The sequence below is a fragment of the Gorilla gorilla genome, chromosome 12, assembly GCF_029281585.2.
Source record: "Gorilla gorilla gorilla isolate KB3781 chromosome 12, NHGRI_mGorGor1-v2.1_pri, whole genome shotgun sequence".
NCBI classification, from domain to species: domain Eukaryota; kingdom Metazoa; phylum Chordata; class Mammalia; order Primates; family Hominidae; genus Gorilla; species Gorilla gorilla.
This window is the reverse complement of record NC_073236.2, coordinates 107,521,849-107,543,579: the sequence shown is the minus strand read 5'-3', so window position 1 is coordinate 107,543,579 and position 21,731 is coordinate 107,521,849. Positions and strand designations below refer to the sequence as shown.

At 40.1% G+C, this 21,731-nt stretch overlaps 1 protein-coding gene across 27 annotated transcripts in view; it reads left to right on the top strand.

The window, feature by feature from the left end:
- Positions 1-21,731, top strand: part of BIRC6 (baculoviral IAP repeat containing 6) — a 259,698-nt gene that overhangs the window by 9,736 nt on the left and 228,231 nt on the right. For all 27 annotated transcript variants that reach the window (XR_008676790.2, XM_055377695.2, XM_019021217.4 and 24 more), the window contains exons 2-3: positions 10,798-10,979; positions 13,372-13,509. Coding sequence is in view for 26 of the 27 variants with exons in the window: in XM_055377695.2 (XP_055233670.2) it covers positions 10,798-10,979; positions 13,372-13,509 (320 nt within the window). In the remaining variant the exon portion in view is untranslated. The remainder of the gene's footprint in view (positions 1-10,797; positions 10,980-13,371; positions 13,510-21,731) is intronic.

Here is a 21,731-nt window from a genome sequence, read left to right as displayed (position 1 = left end):
TGTATTGCTGATGGCTTCATGAAAAGGGTGCCTTTGGCAAGATACTTCTCTGAGATACCAACTTTAAAATGGGCTAATGGCCTGTAATCCCAGCACTTTGGGAGGCTTAGGTGGGAGGATTGTCTGAGGCCAGGAGTTTGAGACCAGCCTGGGCAACATAGTGAGACCCCGTCTCTACAAAAAAAAAAAAAAAATTAGCTGGGTGTGGTGGTGCATGCCTGTAGGCCCAGCCACTTGGGAGGCTGAAGCAGGAGTATCACTTGAGTCCAGCACTTCAGGCAGCAGTGAGCTGTGATTGTGCCACTGCACTCCAGCCTAGGGGAGAAAGGGGCTTTTAATACCTTTCTAAACATAGAAATTTTTTGCAAACTGTAGAACTGTAGCACTTCAAATGTAAGGGATACAAAAAAGTTAAGATAAACTTGGGTGTAGAAGAGAATATCATATAGAGATACAAACTGCAAAAAGAAGGAAATACAGACAGGAGATAATAGAGATACAAATAAAAAGAATACAGTAATTGCTTTATAAAACAGTCTGTGGCCTGGCATGGTGGCTCATGCCTGTAATCCCAGCACTTTGGGAGACCAAGGTGGGTGGGTCACCTGAGGTACGGAGTTTGAGACCAGCCTGACCAACATGGTGAAACCCTGTCTCTACTAAAAATACAAAATTGGCTGGGTGTGATGGTGCATGCCTGTAATCCTAGCTATTCGGGAGGCTGAGGCAGGAGAATCACTTGAACCTGGGAGGCAGAGGTCGCACTGAGCCGAGACTGCACCATTGCAATCCGGCCAGGGCAACAACAGTGAAACACCATCTCAAAAAAAACCAAAAAAACGAAAAACAACAAAACAGTCTGTGGCTGGGACAGCACTGTTAAAAAAAGTAATTATTAGGCTGAGCATGATGGCTGTCGCGTGTAATCCCAGCACTTGTGGGGCCAGAACAGGCAGATCAGTTCAGGAGTTTGAGACCAGCCTGGCCAACTTGGTGAAACCCCGTCTCTACTAAAAATACAAAAATTAGCCGGGTGTGGTGGTGTACACTTGTAATTCCAGCTACTCGGGAGGCTGAGGCAGGAGAATCGCTGGAACCCAGGAGATAGAGGTTGCAGTCAGTCTAGATCACAGCACTGCACTCCAGTCTGGGCGAGAAGAGTGAGACTGTCTCCCTGCTGCCCCCACCTTCCCCCAAAAAGTAATTATCATCAGGTTTGAGTATGTTAAATCAGGGATGCATCTTAGAGGAGGTAAATACTATGTTTACTTTTTAGAGGAAATGAATTTTTGAGTGGGGAAGATGGGAATGTCTTCTTCAAGATTTATTGTGGGCACCAGGAATTTAAATCTTCATAATTTGTTTATGTACTTTTACTTTGATTTATGAAGTAGGAGAGACAGAAGACTGGGAGATGGCACAGGGCAGTGGTTCTCAACCTTTGTTCATTTAGAATCATCAGGGGAACTTTTAAGAAAATACCTCGCTTGGGCCCCAGTATTCTGACTTAAGTGGCCTGGAGTGCAGCCCAGGCATACTGTTTTTTTTTTCTTCTTCTTCTCAGAAGTGTGCCAGCTGGTTCTAATGTGCAGTTAGGTTTAGGAGTTCAAACTCCCTGGCCGGGCATGGTGGCTCATGCCTGTAATCCCAGCACTTTGGGAGGCCGAGGTGGATGGATCTCAAGGTCAGGAATTCGAGACCAGCCTAGCCAACATGGTGAAACCTTGTCTCTACTAAACGTAGAAAAAATTAGCCAGGCATGGTGGTGTGCCCCTGTAATCCCAGCTACTCAGGAGGCTGAGGCAGAAGAATCGCTTGAACCCAGGCGGCAGAGGTTGCAGTGAGCTGAAATCACACCATTGCACTCCAGCCTAGGTGACATAGCGAGACTCTGTCCCCCACACCAAATAAATAAATAAATAAATAAATAAATAAATAAATAAAACAGGAGTTCAAACTCTCTAACTCCCTAGACTTTAGAGAAGTTTGTTTAGTGTGTCTGGGATAAATGAGAGCTTCCCGCCCCTGTCCCCTTTTGAAACGGAGTCTCACTCTGTCTCCCAGGCTGGAGTGCAGTGGTGTAATCTCAGCTCACTTCAACGTCTTCCTCCTGGGTTCAAGTGATTCTCTTTCATCAGCCTCCTTAGCAGCTGGGATTACCGGTGTGTACCACCATGCCCAGCTAATTTTAGTACTTTTAATAGAGACAAGGTTTCACCATGTTGGCCAGGCTGGTCTGGAACACCTGACCTCAAGTGACCTGCCCTCCTTGGCCTCCCAAAGTGCTGGGATTACAGGTGTGAGCCACTGTGTCATTATGGCATTAATTACCTCTTGACATACTATAGTAATTAATGCCATAAGGAAAATTACAGCTGATATGAGGATGATGGTATATTAAATTTGTGCTTTTAGGTAGTCTTGGGAAGTCCTCTTTGAGGTGGTGTTTGAGTAAAGATCTGCATGATGCAAGATGGCATCAGTGCAGATATCCAGCGGACATTTCTGTTTGTCTGTTATATAATAGACAAAAACAGCTAGATAGATTTTCATATTTGGATGGAATTCGAGTTGGGCTGACTTAAAATGTAGGCTCTATAAGGAGTGATGAAGATGTCTGTGTGACTACCATTCAGGAGATATCTGGCATCTATATTAAACAGAAAACAGTAATTTCAAATATGAGCTCTAAATAGAAATTCACAAGGGCACATGTTCCAAACTGTAGGATTATTATATTGATTAGTAGCTGAGTTGCTTCTCACATTGGCACCTTTGTGCAGCAGTAGCAATTGATTTTTTTTTTTTTTTTGAGGCATAGTCTGGCTCTGTTGCTCAGGCTGGAGTGCAGTAGTGTGATCTCGGCTCACTACACCGTCCACCTCCTGGGTTCAAGCGATTCTTCTGCTTCAGCCTCCCGAGTAGCTGGGACTACAGGCACACACCACCACGCTCGACTAATTTGTGTGTTTTTGGTAGAGACAGGGTTTCACCTTATTGGCCAGGCTGGTCTCGAACTCTTGACCTCAAGTGATCCGCCCACCTCAGTTTCCCAAAGTGCTGGGATTACGGGCATGAGCCATCTCGCCCGGCGCCATTGATTTACAGACGGTTAAGGGTTCTCTTGCCCAACATCAGTTGGGGAAGTTAGTCTTCAAATTTTACTTAACTGTAGCCAGTTTAGCCAGGTTGCACACCTGTAGTCCTAGCTGCTTGGGAGACTGCGGTGAGAAGATTGCTTGAGACCAGGAGTTCCAGGTTAGCCTGGGCAACATAGTGAGACCCTGTCTCTTAAAAAAAAAAAAATATATGTATGTATGTGTGTGTATATATATGTATATGTATATATATGTATGTATATATGTATATATGTATGTATATATGTGTGTGTGTGTATGTATACACACACACACACACAGCACGCACGGGTGTGCCAGGTCAGCATCCTAAAGGAATAATATAACTTATGTGTCCCAAGACGTTGAGAGATATAACTATGATAAATTGAACAATGTATATGAAGAAACCCCACAGCAAGTATCTTACACGGAGTAGTAGGTCTTTAGAGATTGAGCCCTCTCCATGATAAATTTTTCGTGGTGATTATATTTTCAAAACAAATGATGTCAGATACTAAAGATTATAGCAAAGTAAGAGTGGTCTGATGACACTTTTGGTTAATGTGAATGAAGAGAATCATAACTTGGAACTCTTAATTCCAGTAATTTTGTATCTTTTGGAGAACCTCTTCTGTGCTTAAGTAGATGTTGGTTCTCTTGCCTGAAACAACACTGTCCCTGCATTGTGTTTTATGTTGTATTTTATCATGTGTTACCCTTTCTTTGTGGTGCAGTCACTGACCTTTCCCAAACTTGTTTTGCAGTGAGTTCTGCTTTATAGGAATACTCATTTTGGCTTTTAATATTGTAGTGTTACTAACATTTTTTCTCTTATTAAATAATTTCATTTTTGGTTAATTATATCAAAAGCTTTGTGAGAACCTTACATTAATTTTGTACCTTCTTTTTAAAAAATTTTAAAAATTCTTGTGGGTACATAGTAGGTGTATATATTTTTGGGTTACAGGAGATGTTCTGATACAGGCTTGTATCTTCTTTATTGACTTTGAATGATCTTTGCATATAGTACCTTTTAATAGGCTATTTTAAAATAACGTTGAAGTCTGATGAGATCTCAGTGGAAATGGAGTTTTACAGTGTATTGTCAGTTTGAAAAGATGATGTATTTCTTGTAACATTTTTGCAAGCTTTTTAGGGTTGTACATTATTTCTTAAAGTATTAGAATTGGTAACTAATTAAAATTTCTTTCCTTTGAAATTTTCAATTTTGCCATCCTGGGCAACATGGCAAAACCCTGTCTCTACAAAAAATACAGAAATTAGCCGGGTGTGCTGTCACACACCTGTAGTCTCAGCTACTTGGGAGGCTGAGGCGGGAGGATTGCTTGAGCCTGGGAGGCAGAGGTTGCAGTGAGTTGAGATTGCACCATTGCACCACTCCAGCCTGGGCGACAGAGTGAGACCCTGTCTCAAAAAAAAAAAAAAAAAAAAAAAGGGAAATTTTCAATTTTAAAAGGGACATACCTTATAGGATGTTAGACAGACTAAGGAAAAAGTAAGTACGTATAATTTCATTACCTAGAGATGGGCATTGTTAACATTTTGACATTTCTTTTTACTTTCTTCTATTATTATTATTTTTTTTTGGAGACAGAGTCTTGCTCTGTTGCCCAGGCTGGAGTGCAGCGGTGCAATCTCAGCTCACTGCAACCTCTGCCTTCCGGGTTCAAGCGAGTCTCCTGCCTCAGCCTTCCAAGCAGCTGGGACTACAGGTTCATGCCGCCATGCCTGGCTAATTTTTTGTATTTTAGTAGAGACAAAATACAGGGGTTTCACTGTGTTACCCAGGCTGCTCTCAAATTCCTGAGCTCAGGCAATCCGCCCGCCTCGGCCTCCCAAAGTGCTGGGATTACAGGCATGAGCTACCATGCCTGGCCTCTTCTATTGTTTAATATATTTTTATAGAATTTGGATGATAGTGATGTGTTATGAACTACCCCCTCCTTAGTTAATAGCATAGTTAATAGGCTATTGCTCCATGTGTATGTGTTTATTCTTTTTTTTTTTTTGTTTTTTGTTTTTTGAGACAGAGTCTCACTCCGTCACCCAGGCTAGAGTGCAATGGCGTGATCTCGGCTTACTGCAACCTCCACCTCCCTGGTTCCAGTGATTCTTCTGCCTCAGCCTCTCGAGTAGCTGGGATTACAGGTGCCTGCCACCGTGCCCAGTTACTTTTGTATTTTTAGTAGAGACAGGGTTTCACCAGGTTGGCCAGGCTGGTCTCGAACTCCTGACTGCAAGTGATCCGCCCGCCTTGGCCTCTTGAAGTGCTGGGATTACAGGTGTGAAGGCATTGCGCTTGAGTGTGTTTTTTCTTTCACAATATCATTTAAAAATTTTTATTTTTTATAGAATATAAAGTAAAATTGCCTATTTTTTGTGTACTTGTCATACAGGTACACACATGCATAGATTGATGTAACCCACCATCACAGTCAGGATACAGACCAGTTTCAACACCTGAAAAAATTCCCTGTAGTATCACTTTGTAGTCACATCTTCCCTTTACCACTAATCTTTTGGGACCACTGATCTGTTCTCCATACTATGGAGTTTTGTGTTTTCTACATTGTTATTGAAATGTAATCATTCAGTATGTAACCTGTTGATGCTAGCTGCTTGCACTTAGCATGATGCCCTTGAGATTCTGTCAAGTTTTTGCATGTATTAATATTTCATTCCTTTTTTATTACTGAATAGTATTCCATTGTATTGATGCATCATTATTTGTTTTGCCAGTCACTCTTTGAAATATGTTTGGGGCTGGGTGTGGTGGCTTATTCTGTAATCCCAGCACTTAGGGAGGCTGAGGTGGGCACATCACTTGAGACCAGGTTGGGCAACATGGCAAAACTTTGTATCTACAAAAAATACTAAAAATTAGCCAGACATCATGGTGTGCGCCTGTAGTCACAGCTACTTGGGAGGCTAAGGTGGGAGGATTACCTGAGCCCTGGAGGTCAAAGCTGTGGTGAGCAGTGATTTCGCCACTATATTCCAGCCTGAGTGACATAGTGAGACCTTGTCTCAAAAAAAGACAAAAAGAAAAAAAAACATTTGGGTGTTTTCAATGTTTGATGATTATAAATAGAGCGACTATAAACTTCTGAGTATAGATTTTTGTGTGAACATAAGCTTTTATGTCTCCAGGGTAAATACACAGAAGTGGGATTACAGGGCCATTTGGTAAGTGTGTGTTTAACTTTGTAAGAAACTGTCAAACCAGTGTGGCTGTACCATTTGTATTTCCTTTAGAAATGTATGAGAGTTCCAGTTGTTCTGCATCCTTGCCAGAACTTCATACTATCTTTATATTGTTACCATATCTATACTGCCCCAAACAATTTGCAGACTCATTGCAATTTGCAGACTCATTGCAATTCCTATCAAAATCCCAGTAACTTTTTTCAATTTCTGCAAGAAAAAAAAAAAAAATCTGTTCTAAAATTCATATAGAATCTCAAGGGACCCTAAATAGTTCAACATAATCTTGGCAAAGAACAGAGTTGGAAGATTAACACTTGATTTCAAAATTTAGTATGAAGCTACAGTAATCAAAATAGCAAAGTACCAGCATAAAGATGGACATATAGACTGAAGGAATATAGAGCCGAGAAATAAACTATTGCATATATGGTCAAATGATTTTCAGCAAGGAGGCCAAGACCATTCATTGGGGGAAATGACAATCTTTTCAACAAATGATGCTGGGAAGACTGGATACTCACATGCAAAAAGTATAAAGTTGGACTTTAACACCATATACAGAATACAACAACGGAGAATAAGTGTTGGTGAGGATGTGGAGAAATTGGCACTCTTGTGCACTGCTGGTGGGAATATAAAATGGTGCAGCCATTGTGGGAGATGGTGGAGTTTCCTCAGAAAATTAAGGAAAAAATAGAATTACCATATGATCGCTGTTCTGTTTCTGGGTGTGTACCTCAAAGAATTGAAAGCAGGGAATCAAGGAGATATTTGTACACCAGTGTTCATAGCAGCACTATTCGAAATAGCCAAAAGGCAGAAGCAACCTAAGTGTCTGTCCATTGATAGTTGAATGGATAAAAGGAAGGAAATTCTGACATAGGCTCTAATGTGGAGGAACCTTCAGGACATTATGCTAAGGGAAATAAGTCACAAAAGGAAAAATACTATATGATTCGTTCCATTCATGTGAGATACTTAGAGCAGTCAAATTCATGAAGACAGAAAGTAGCAAAGTGGTTGCCAGGCTTTGGGGACAGGGGATAACAGTCAGTTACTGTTTAAAGCGTACAGAGTTTCCCTTTATCCTGATGGATAAACAACAGCATGAATATACTCAATACCACTCAACTGTACACTTAAATGATAAAATGGTAAATTTTATATTTATTTTACCACAATTAAAAAAACTACATAATTGAAAAAAATCCAATGACCACGTTTATATAGTCATATCTCTTGACTCTATTTTGTTCCATTGAGCTATATGTCTGTCCTTTGCCAGTACCACACTTTCTTGTGGTACTGCCTTTTCAAATACATTTCAGTCAGTTTATTTATATGGTGCAATCATAGCTCACTGTAGCCTTGAACTCCTGGGCTCAAGTGATCCTCCCACCTCAGTGTCCGAGTAGCTAGAACTACAGGTGTGTGCCACTATGCCTGGCTAAATTTTTTTAAGTTTTTTTTTTTTTTTTTTGTGACGGAGTCTCGCTCTGTTGCCCAGGCTGGAGTGCAGTGGCGTGATCTTGGCTCACTGCAAGCTCCGCCTCCCAGGTTCACACCATTCTCCTGCCTCAGCCTCCCGAGTAGCTGGGACTACAGGCGCCCGCCACCACGCCCGGCTAATTTTTTGTATTTTTAGTAGAGACGGGGTTTCACTGTGTTAGCCAGGATGGTCTCGATCTCCTGACTTTGTGATCCACCCGCCTCGGCCTCCCAAAGTGCTGGGATTACAGGCGTGAGCCACCGCGCCCGGCAATTTTTTAAATTTTTAAATAAAGATAGATACGGGGTCTGTCTCAGGCTGGTCTCAAACTCCTGGCTCAAGCGATCCTTCCGTGTAGGCCTCCCTAAGTGTTGTATTATGGGTGTGAGCCACCATGCTTTTGATTTGTGTAATCAGCCTTTTATACTTTTCAGCATACATATACACCTTTTGTGTATATGTATGTCTAAGTATGTTTTAGAGCTATTGTAAACTGGTATTTTAAAAAATAAATTTTGGTTTTAGATTAATCAGTGCTAGTATAGAAAAGTATGATTGATTTTTATCTACACGGGTAATCATATTTCTGTAAAAAGGGACAGTTTTATTTCTTTTTGATTTGTTTGCCTTTTATATCCTGATTTTTTAGTGCAGTGACTAGATCTTTTAGTATAGTATTGAATAGGAATGGTAAGAGCATACATCCTTGTCTTGTTCCTGATCTGTATGGGAAAGTATTCAGTCTTTTACCAATAAGTATGTTGACATGCCAGGCACAGTGGTGTGCTCCTGTAGTCCTAGCCACTCAGGAGGATTGCTTGAGCCCCAGGCGTTGCCCTGGGCAACGTAACCAGACCCTGTCTCTAAACAAACAAACAAAAAAAACCCCCAAAAAACTCCAGACCTTGTGATCCGCCCACCTCGGCCTCCCGAAGTGCTGAGATTACAGGCATGAGCCACCATGCCAGGCCGAAAAAGCCGAATTGCTTGATATGTACCATAGACTGAGGTCTCCAGCTGTGGTTGCGTACCATTTCAGGCACAGGATTCATTTTGTAAACAGATGACATACATTTACCATATTGATAAGTGCAATATAGTGCCGTAAATGTATTTTCTTTCTCTCTCTCTCTTTTTTTTTTTTTTTTTGCAATTCAGCTTTTTCTTGTAATCATATGACTTGTCCCTGCCTTTTGGGAACACTTCGAGCATCACTAGTGTTACCTTTTATGGGTTTCATAGTGTTATTCAGGGTTTATGGTATTGCACTAAACCCGATGAAAATACATGAGATGGCCGGGCGCAGTGGCTCAGGCCTGTAATCCCAGCTCTTTGGGAGGCCCAGGCGGGCAGATCACGAGGTCAGGAGATCGAGACCATCCTGGCTAATACGGTGAAACCCCATCTTTGCTAAAAATACAAAAAAATTAGCCGGGTGAGGTGGCAGGCACCTGTAATCCCAGCTACTTGGGAGGCTGAGGCAGGAGAATGGCATGAACCCGGGAGGCAGAGCTTGCAGTGAGCCGAGATCATGCCACTGCACTCCAGCCTGGGGGACAGAGCAAGACTCCGTCTCAAAAAAAAAAAGGAAAATACATGAGAATCAGGAGAGATCACTTTTTACTGCGATTACCAATTAACAATTGAGAGATGAACTGCTCACCTGGATATGATTAGGGTCACATGGTGGTACTCATAACACTTGAACTCACTGCAATAGGAACAAAATTATCACAGTTTTATAATATATACTACAGTTAATTTTATTTAGTTATGATTTAATACTGTTTTTTTTACATTTGTTTACATTTTTCTTGACTGGTGCCATATACTATTTGTGTGCGTAAGTTTTGATAATTTTAACTTTATAGTAGATTTGTGTATATTTTATGTCAGTAAATGATCAAATATACTAATATCTACATATATTTTATGCATCAGTGACATACTGTTTTCTTAATTTTTTAGATATTTCTAGGCTACGTGTTTTGTCTACATGTTTTTTAAATTGTCACAAATCTCTGAAATTTTTTTCAATATATGAATTGGAAAAAAATTTATGTATGAGTGGTCTCATGCTGTTCAAACTTCTATGGTTCGAGGGTTAGCTGGGTTTTCTTATGCATACCTGTAATAAAGTTTAATTTAAAATGTAGGCGTAGTGACAGATTAACAGCTGATAATAAAATAGAACAATTACAATATATTAGGAGTTATGTGAATGTGATCTCTCAGAATATCTTATGTACTGTACTTACTTTTGGACCTTTGATTGAAAATATCTTATTGTACCATACTTACCTGTTTTTGGGCTTCTATTGACTGGGTAACTGAAACTGCACAAAGTGAAACTGCAGATAAGGAGGGGCACTACTGTATCTAATAACTGTCCATGCTTGTCTTTATGCTTATTGAGTTTTGCAAAAAATGACATCCAGTAGTTCATTTTTAAAAGTTTTGTTTTTGAACACTTTCATTTTGCACTTACAGAAAAATTGCAAGAATAGAATGTTACAAAGAACTTCCCTATATACCCTTTACCCAGCTCTACTAGTTTTAAACATTTTACTACATTTGCTTATTATTCCCTTATATATGTGTGTGTGTGTGTGTGTGTGTGTGTGTATACACATCATATTTTATTCTACTTGAGAGTTGGTTGCATATATCATGCTCATTTTCCCTATACTGTTGCTGTGTTTATTTCTCAGAACAATGATGTTCTTTTATAATAGCAATTTGGTTGTCAAATTTTAATAATTTCACATTGATACTTTTATCTAATTTATGGTACATATTTGAATTTAATCCAGTTGGCCCAATAATGTTCTTTAGAGAAGTTTTTTCCAGTTTAAGATCCAATTCAGGATAATATATTGTGTTTAGTCACTATTAAACATTTATTTTTAATAGACCATTGGCCTGAAAATCTTAAGTGTTGAATTTTTGTTCTTTTAACAGCTAAACCAGGTGGACAGGTGAAATGTCAGTATATTTCTGCTGTGGATAAAGTTATATTTGTGGATGATTATGCAGTAGGGTGTAGGAAGGATCTTAATGGAATCTTGTTGTTAGACACTGCTCTGCAAACTCCAGTTTCAAAGCAGGATGATGTGGTTCAGCTTGAATTACCCGTTACAGAGGTAAGTTGAAATAAGTATCAATGTGGTCCTCTACTTAATGTAATCTTAGACATCTAATATTAGATGTTAAATGAAATTAAGTCATCCTTTAAGGACGTTATTATATGTATTGCTGTAAAAACAGAATTTACTTATTGACCACAACTTCATTTAAATATTAATACTCACCTTTTCTCTGCATAATTAATTCTTGTTGAAGTGGTGTTTTTAGGTGTGAATGGTGCATCAGCACAGGTTAAACAGCTGTAACAGAGACCCAAAAAAACAATGGCTTAAACAGGGTAGCTTGTTTCCAATAATAGTCCAGGGCTAAGTGTATGGCCATCATTGCCAACCTCAACACTTGGGTTAGCTTGGGAGTTTAAGACAGCTGCTCTAGGTGTCATTATTTCCCAGTCACAGGGAAAGAGAGGGCAAGAGGCTAGAGGAGAGCACGCTGGCATCTCTCTCTTCTCTCTTTCCCTTTCCCTGTCCCTTAACCCCCAGCCCCCTCTCCTACTCATTTGTTCTTGTTCTCTTTCTGCCTTTCACAACTCAAATACTCTCTCATATAGCCTCATATTTACCCCATTAGACAGAATTTAGTCACATGACCACACCAAGCTGAGAGGGAGATTGGGAAAGAGGTGGTTCTTTCTTTCTTTTTTTTAATATTTTAAAATGAGAGAGGAATAGACTCTGGTAAAACAGCAGTAATTTTTTTTTTTCTTTGAGTCAGAATCTTGCTCTGTCACCCAGGCTGGAGTGCAGTGGCTTGAACTTGGCTCACTGCAACCTTCATCTCCCGGGTTCAAGTGATTCTCTTGCCTCAGCCTCCCTAGTAGCTGGGATTACAGGCATGCACCACCACACCCAGCTAATTTTTGTATTTTTACTAGAGACGGGTTTCACCATGTTGGCCAGACTGGTCTTGAGCTCCTGACTTCAATTGATCTGCCCGCCTCAGCCTCCCAAAGTGCTGGGATTATAGGCGTGAGCCACCGCACCCAGCCACACAACCAGTAATTTTTGCTATGCATCATGTCTTTCAATAACTTGAGTTTTAAGTTTTAGCCATATATACTTTTCTGTAGTGTTAAATTTTCTTTACTTAATTTTTAAGTCTAGCCCAACTTAAATTCTTTTTGTGTGGCTTCATATCCTGCAGTTTGAAAGTACATTTTTCATAATTACTGGATTTTGCATCACCTTAAATAGAATGTAAAAGATTATGTTGTGTTCTCTAATAAAGTGAGATATTATTTGTGTTCATGCTAACTTGTTATGAAAGTTATCAAAAAAGTATGTCCAATAAAGTATATTCACTTAGATTTTACATTTAGTGTCATGTAACAGTAGTCTATTATATGTTAATATTGAAAGCATGTTGCTGAAAGTTTGAGTTCCAAAAACAGAGAAGGTGTCTTTTTCTCATCAGAGTATTTGGGTCTGGAGGCATGTCTAAAATCTTTGGGTAGAGAATTAATTAGTTCTACTTGATTTGAACAAGTAGAAACTTTGAAAAACCATTTGAAAAAATTGAACATTTTTTCCTCCTAATTTAAGGAATGTAAACCAGCTGATATCAGGATATATAATCAGCAGCAAAAAAACACTATCAAACTATGTTTAGGTTTAACAAACAATTAAAGAATTACAATAAAGTACTTGAACACTTATTAACTCTCAAGTCAGTGTTTTCCCTACTACAGTAAAATGCTGTTTAGCTTCTATCCCTTCCTCCACCTTGTTTACTGTCAAATCTACTGTTTTTTTTCTCTTTGTACTTTAATCACAGCTGTAACTGTTGTTCAGATAATATTGTTTGTAGATCTTCCAGCATTCCAGGCTTCCTTTACTGCATCAGATTAGTTTGTCACTGTCTTCCCTAAAGTCTTAGGTTTGATTTGCTCAGTGTAGATATATTCTTTTCCTTATATTAGCATATATCTTCATTACAGTAGTTCATATTGAATATGTGGATAACAATGCAAAGGGCTTTTTCATATTACTTGCTGACTTAGTGTCCTCTATTATGACTTTATGTAGCTTGAGTATTTAAAGCTCATTGGAAGACTTTAGGTTTGTCTCTTCAGATTTTTTTGTGTATTATTTTTGCTTATGGTTTCAGCTTGTCCATTTTTCTATCTTGATTTGGTTTACAGTAACTACTTTGTGTTTAAACTTTACCATGTAGTACTTCTACACTGAATACATTGCTTTATCTCATTTAATTTTATAACAGCCCTTTAAATTATTGTTTAATTAAGTAGATTTGTTAAAAGGTAAGTTTAGTATAGTACCTGTCATAATCATTGCATATTAAAATATCTGAAAGAGGATCTGAATTTAATTTTTTGTTGTTCTTGTGTTGAATTTTCTGTGATTTTTTTATTTTTTATTTTTTATTTAGGCACAGCAGCTCTTATCAGCATGTTTAGAAAAGGTAGATATTTCTAGTACAGAGGGTTATGATCTGTTCATCACACAGCTCAAAGATGGTTTAAAAAATACATCTCATGAGACTGCAGCAAACCACAAAGTTGCTAAGGTAAGAAGTTAATAGATTGCCTCTTTTGGGGTTATATTACAATGGACACCTCCATTCTTTTGCACTTTCCTTTCCTCTCCTTTTGGAAATGTTCTAATTCTAGATTTTTCTTTTAAAAAGCAGAATATGCTTATAAGTCATCTTAAAGTTGAAACTGGCTGGGCACGGTGGCTCACACCTGTAATCCCAGCTGAGGGAGGCTGAGGCGGGCAGATCACCTGAGGTCAGGAGTTTGAGACCAGCCTGGCCAACATGGCGAAACCCCATCTCTATTAAAAATACTAAAATTAGCCAAGCGTGGTGGCAGGCGCCTGTAATCCCAGCTACTTGGAGGCTGAGGCATGAGAATCACTTGAACCCAGGAGGCGGAGGTTGCAGTTAGCTGAGATGGCAGAGATTGCGCCACTGCACTACAGCCTGGGGGAAAGAGTGAGACTCTGTTGCCCAAAAAAAAGAAAAAAGTTGAAACTTTGAAACTTCTTAATCGAAGCTTAACTTCAGTTTGTGGGAACTATTTTGCTTATTGTGTTTTCTAATGCTTCCTTAAATCTTTCTTAGTGCCTGATGGACCTGGATTGGTCAAGAGGCTGATGAAAGAAGCTTCCTTGTTAGGTTGTGAGCTTGGATGCTTGGATAAGAATGGACTGTGTCTTTGGAAATTGAGCCATTTTGTGCTTTCTCTGAAATTTTTTGGCATACTGGGATGTATATGAGAGACAGTGCTTTCAATTAAATCCTTGGGTATATTTTTATTAATTTCCTCCAGATTTTTCTTTTAAGGCCTTTTCTAAGTTATACTGCATATCAAACTTCCCTATTATTGAAGGATATAAGGTAGAAGGTAAAAGCCATTTTCCGATAAGTAACTTGGGCATTTGCAAAGGTTTTTCTCAAGTACGGTTGTAACTATACTAAAATATACTAATATTGTGTTATGATATACCTTGCTTTTTTTCTTTTCTTTTTTCTTTTGAGACAGAGTTTTGCTCTTGTTTCCCAGGCTGCAGTGCAGTGGCACAATCTCGGCTCACGGCAACCTCTGCCTCCCGGGTTCAAGTGATTCTCCTGCCTCAGTCTCCCGAGTAGCTGGGATTACAGGCGTGCGCCACCACGCCTGGCAAATTTTGTATTTTTCAGTAGAGACAGGGTTTCGCCATGTTGGTCAGGCAGGTCGCGAACTCCCGACCTCAGGTGATCTGCCTGCCTTGGCCTCCTAGAGTGCTGGGATTACAGGTGTGAGCCACTGCACCTGGCTCTTTTTTTTTTTTTTTTTTTTTGGTTCGAGACAGAGTCTCACTCTGTAACCTAGGCTGGAGTGCAGTGGTGTGATGTTATCTCACTGCAACCTCCGCCTCGTGGGTTCAAGCTATTCTCCTGCCTCAGCCTCCCGAGTAGCTGGGATTACAGGCACACGCCACCATGGCTGGCTAATTTTTGTATTTTTAGTAGAAATTGGGTTTCATTATGTTGGCCAGGCTTGTCTTGAGCTCCTAACCTCGTGATTCACCCATCTCGGCCTCCCAAAGTGTTGGGATTACAGGTGTGAACCACCGTGCCTGGCCACCTTGCTTTTTTTCACTCAAGAATTTGTCTTGGATATCTTCTCATATCCTCAGAGATAATCTATGTTCTTCTTAATAGTTGCATTGAATTTTTTTTTTGTAGATTTATGATGATTTTATTATACCTTACTCTATTGATGGGGCATTTTATTTAGGAAAACAGAAACTGTCCTATGAGTTTCAACAGGGATAATTTATTGTAAGAAATTAACTGGTGTTTGAAAACTGAAAAAGTGAAAAGGAGATCCTGAGATAACAGAGATAACTATGGGAAGCAGTTTTCACCTAGGTCTGGAGGAACAAAGAGTAGAGATTAGGGGTTATCAGAACCTAGAAACTTAGAGAATAGGCCCTGTGGATCTGGGACTAGGAAGTGCTACCCAGCTGGTAACTCAGGAGCTTGGACGAAGGCCTTGCAAAACTGGGACTCAGATCTCTGAAGAGAGATGCTACTTGACTGATGGTGGTACCTCTGAGGGAACTCTATGAAACTGGATCTCGGAATGCTAAAACAACCAAACCAAAACAAAATGCTGAAGACTGGAAGAATCAACTACTGCATCATGTCCTTTGCTGAAACAGTGCTGACGGCAATGGCCAGTAAATAAGAAGGAGCAAGTCTTTCTTCATCTTTCTTTCCAGTTTCCTTCCTGTGCTGTTGCTGGGAGAACCTAAAAGCCAGGAAACTGGTTGAAAAGAGGAAATACAGTATGCAGAGTCCTAGCCCCAACCTGATAGAGCAGAGAATTAAAGGGTAGATTTGGAGCTCAGAGACAACAGTTTAATTAACTGCACAGTCTACCCCTTTGGCTACTCAGCATCTCCATTCACACTTTATATATTTGAACTTTCATGTAACAAAACTATTATGCTTTTTAAAAAATTTATTTTTATTTTTGGAGATGGGGTCTTGTGCTGTTGCCCAGGCTGGAGTGCAGTGGCGCGACCTTGGCTCACTGCAACGTCCGTCTCCTGGGTTCAAGCAGTTCTCCTGCCTCAGCCTCCTGAGTAGCTGTGATTACAGACGTGCGCCACCATGCCTGGCTACTTTTTGCATTTTTAATAGACATGGGGTTTCACTATGTTGGTCAGGCTGGTCTCGAACTCCTGACCTCATGATCCACCCACCTTGGCCTCCCAAAATGCTGGGGTTACAGGTGTGAGCCACCGCGCGTGGCCTGGTCCTCAGTTTATTTAATTTTTTAATTTAATTTTTTTTTCTTAGATGGAGTCTGTCTCTGTCACCCAGGCTGGAGTGCAGTGGTGTGATCTCGGCTCACTGCAACTTCCGCCTCCTGGGTTCAGGTGGTTCTCCTGCCTCAGCCTCCCGAGTAGCTGCGATTACAGGCGCGTGCCACCACGCCTGGCTAACTTTTGTATTTTTAGTAGAGACGGTTTCACCATGTTGGTCAGGCTGGTCTTGAACTCCTGACCGTGTGATCTGCCCACCTTGGCCTCCCAAAGTGGTGGGATTCCAGGCGTGAGCCACTGCGCCTGGCCTAGTCCTCAGTTTATAATGGTCAAGAGGATATATTGGTCAAGAGGATGTATAATAGTCAAGAAGATATCTAATTTCTTTTTTTTGTATTACCTGTTCCTTATTAGCTCTGTCATCATTCAGCATCTCAACTGGTCAGGATTCTTTACGTACATGAACGACCCATCTTCATTCTTGAAGAATCTGAATCCTCACTGGTGCTGTGTCTTTATTTTATTTTTTGAGATGGAGTCTCACTTTGTCACCCAGGCTGGAGTGCAGTGATCTCAGCTCACTGCAACCTCCGCCTTCTGGCTTCAAGTCATTCTCCTGCCTCAGTCTCCCCAGTAGCTGGGACTATAGGCACGGGCCACCACACCTGGCTAATTTTTTGTATTTTAGTAGAGACGGGGTTTCACTGTGTTGGCCAGGCTGGTCTCGAACTCCTGACCTCAGGTGATCCAACCGTCTTGGCCTCCCAAAGTGCTGGGATTACAGGTGTGAGCCACCAAGCCCAGCTGGTGCTGTATTTTAAGTTGTAATTGTTACTTCATCTTTACTATTGGACTTGGAAGTACTAAGGGGCATCCTAGAGAATCTCCTGGGTTCTGCATAAGTTCTCCTTGCACCTGTTACTTAGCATCAATCCAGGTTTCCGCTTGTCAGTTCCAGTCATACAAACTAGTAGAACTTCTTTGACTATTTATTCAGTGGCAAGAGGACCTCAAAGTTGCTGGGTAGCAATCTCAACACCCACTTCAATGGAAGTGTTGTTGTACCCCTGCTGGAACATTCCTCCCTTGGGAGTAAGACCTGTAGAGCTGAAAGCTTTAAAAAAAATCTGTGAATGAGTTTATTAAATATAATAGTGGGCATGCTCAGAGAAACTGTATCATACATTTTTGGTTGATTCAAAGCATATGCTTCATCTTGTAAGGTAGAACTCCATAACCTTTCAGCATGTCTCTTTCGGTTAGCATTGAAAATGAGTCTTTAGTAGGCCATTGAGCTTTTTTGCCAGGCCAGCTTCATCAGGATGATACACAGTAAGACCAGTGGAAAAAAGATTTTTTTTTTTTTTGCTTTGAAATACTTTTCTTGATCAGAAGCAAAGTTTTCTACAATACCATGACATTCTGTCAGTCCACAAGCAATGGACTATATAATATTACGGCAGAAAACTATGGACAGAACAGGTAAATGCATACCTAGAATATATATTTGTTATGGTGAAGACAAATTGCTGCCTAGTCCATGACTAGGAATACCGTATAATCAACCTACCATCAGATAGCTGGCTGTTCCCCCTGGGAAATGACGTGATATTGGCCACCCAACTTTGGTAACTGTTTGGCAGATTAGGCAATCAGCAACAGCTGTAGCCTGGTTAGTATTGGTACAGGGAAGTTTACATTTTTGGGCCTGTGCATAGCCTCCATATCTGTTGCCATGGTATTTTGCACACAAGTCCATTGAGCAAGCACTGGAGTGCCCGTGGAGAGAGGCATACTGTCATGTATATAATGTGTATAACTTCTCCCATTTCTTCTGAAATGGATGCCTTTTGGTCTGCATTGACATATTTCATACGTATTTTTACCCTCTGAGAGTTCTATTCATAGACCTTTGTTTTTGACCTCCTTGCTGCTAGTCTTCTAGTTCTGTTTCTTCCAAGTGCCTGACCATCTAGCTAACAAATTAGCAACTCTGTTAACTAGTGAGGATCTTTACTTCTAGCCAACTCTAAATCCATACAAGAACAGTCATACATACTGACTGAAGTTCTATCTATTGAGAAGATTTACCTTCACCACTCTCCTTGTGATTGGGGCTGTGATTCTGTAGCCATCCACTTCGGGGTAGTACCAGCATATCATGCAGAACCCTCTGTAAATCAGGGCCAAGAGTATTTTCCCCTCATATTATTTCATCATAAGGAGTTCCCCCATGAAGCTATTGATGTAGAACAAGGAGGAGACATTATAGTGGGAGTAGGTATTGAATTCTGAGCCACTTGTTTATTCAGTTTTTGCATTTTGGACTTTGTCAAGACAGATCTTTTATAAAACACTTGATGAAGGATACTTGTTGCTTGTGCTCAATATTATGGTTGGTGTGTCAGATAACATTTGGACAGCTCTGAATTCGTAGACATTAGTTTCGTAGATAGATATTAATCTCTATCTGGGACTAGTAAGGAACTAGGAGCTGTTTTCAAAAGGAGAATGGTTATTTGCATGAGAGGGTGTGGCTTTGCTCCAAGACCCTCGCATTCTGCTGTGTGATTGTCCCAGTTAGGTTGCCACAGGCTCCTTACAGCATCTTTATTTGCTGTGGACTTCTAGTGTCAGTGTCATTGAAAGTGCTCTTAAGGTAAAAGTGGCAGAGCATCTTGCAGTACAGTCTGGTCTTGTTGCACAGTTTCTTGTTCTGCACCTTACTCAAAATTGGCAACCTTATATGTTTCTTGATACTTGGATTAGAGCACACATTCAAGTATGCTAAATATTGGCTCCCAAATCCAAGTAGGCCCACTAAGTACTGTGGCTTTTGTTTCTGTGGTTGGTGTCACAAGTTGGAGCAACTTGTCTTTCAGTCTGGAGGGAATATCCTGACATGACCAGACCTCTGGACCTCTGAAACTTAACCATGGTTGCAGAATCTTGAGTTTTTCTGGGGACTCTTATTCTCTGGTTTGCACCTTACTCAGGCATTTAATTTCGTTGCTGTTTCCTTTTCATCTGGACCAATCAGCGTGCTGTCATGATGTAGTGGACCATTATGTTGATCTGCAGGATGTTAGGATGATCAGGATTTCTAGAATGTGAGATGTGGTCTTAGGGAAAGATTGCAAAGATTTATTATTGTTCCTGCCAGGTAAAAGTGGACTTTTTGTATAGTCCTTAAAACTAAAGATAGAAAAATATTGGATAGAACTGTAACTAACTACCAGATATCAGGGGTTTGTTGATTTGCTTTAATAAAGATACCTCATCTGGAAAAGCAGCTGCAATGGAAGTCACTACCTGATAGTTTACCATCCACAGTCATTCTTCAAGATTCATTTACAACAGTCCAGTAAAGGGGACGAGGTCATTTGATTACCTCTGTATCTTTTAAGTCTCTCTCTCTCTCTCTTTTTTTTTTTCCAATACAGGGTCTTGCTCTGTCACTCAGGCTGGAGTGTACAGTGGTGTGATTTTGGCTTACTGTAGCCTTGCCGTCCTGGGCTCAAGTGATTTTCCCACCTCAAGGCTTCTGAGTAGCTGGGATGACAAGTGCATGCCATCACGCCTGGCTATTATTTTTTAGTAGAGATGAGATCTTGCTATGTTGACCAGGATGGTCTCAGACGTTTAGGCTCAAACGAACCTCCATCCTCAGTCTCACAAAGTGCTAGGATTATAGGTATGAAGGCACTGTGCCCAACCTCAAATCTTTTACAGTGGCATTAATCTAAAAAATTTCTTCAGGAATGTAGCATTGCTTTAGTTTAATATCTTTGTAGAGAAGGAAAGTTCTAGGGGCTTATACTTCGTGTTTTCTATATTACTGGCCCACAGAGAAGAGCAGAGAGCTAATCTGGGGATTGTTTTCAGTTGCCTGTTTTATATTATGCATTCAGGAACTGGGGAAGTAACTATTATACAATAAGGATTTACAGACCCATAGAACTCTCTGAGACAGCTTTGGGCCGAAACTTTATTAATCGCTTGACCATCCTACGTGCCCTCTTTCATGGACCACAGTGATGTTTTAGGTCAGTTCAGTGCCATGTTTTTGTAATGCCTGAAAGATCTTTTCCCCCATGCACAGTCACTGTAGTGAATGCCCATAGGTCTTTTTGAGGGAAGGTTTGGAGTATGATTTACAGTACCAAATATAGTTGGGGTATCGTAGGATCCTTTCTCAAGGGGAGTCATCCTCCCTTTCAACAAAAAGCTCTGATCTGTGAACAGATTAATTAGGTCTAGAAGTTTTCATTCTCCCTCTTTTTTTTTTTTTTAGCAATTCAAGTCATGTTTTTGTCTACAAGTTTTTCCAGTATTATATAGATAAATAATAATTTACTAGGCTGCCTTGAGTATACTAGATAAGAGTAGAAACCATTCATGAGTGAACTGGGGACAGGATATAAAGATGAAATTACATTATAGACTTATTTCTCTGAGAGAATAGTACTTAACATTTTTGTGGTCTAACTTCAGTAATTGTTGTAATATTAAATAATCATGGCTAACATTTATCGAATATTGCTGATGGCGAAGCTGGGCTCAGAATCCAGATGTGTGACTATAAGGCCTATGTTTTTAGTTGCTATTGCTGGATTATGGTGACAACAGCAACAAAAACAATGCATCTGCTAAGCTGAACTAAATCCTCATATACCCCAGTAATGGTAATTGTCTAAATATATTCTTATGGATGGAGGTATTTGAGTGCCTACTCTGTGCTTAACATTGTACTGGATGAATAGGAAAAATGACAGATGATTTTAGTTGTCCTTAATTTTTGGTGATATATATAAGAACATGTGTTACTGTCTGGTTCTGAACTGTCTTTTCCAGAATAGTTAGTTGAGGTTTCATTTAAAAAATTAAAAAATTTTCATTGATAAATAATTGTATATATTTATGGGGTATAATGTGATGTTGTAATATATGTATACATTATAGAAAGATTAAATTAAGCTAATTAACATATCTATCAACTCACCTACTTACCATTTCTTTGTGATGAGAATGTTTAAAATCTATTCTTTTAGCAATTTTGAAATATACAATACATGGGCCAGGCGCAGTGGCTCATGCCTGTAATCCCAGCACTTTGGGAGGCAGAGGCGGACAGATCATCAGGTCAGGAGATCAGCCTGACCAACCTGATGAAACCCCGTCTCTACTAAAAATACAAAAAAATTAGCCGGGGATGGTGGCGCATGCCTGTAATCCCAGCTACTCAAGGAGGCTGAGGCAGGAGAATCACTGGAACCCAGGAGGCAGAGGTTGCAGTGAGCCGAGATTGCTCCACTGCATTCCAGCCTGGCGACAGAGTAAGACTCCGTCTCAAAAAAAAAAAAAAGAAATATACAATACATGATTAGTAACTGCAGTCACCAGATCACTAAAATTAATTCCTCCTAAGCTTCCCAAAGTGTTGGGATTACAGGCGTAAGCCACTGCACC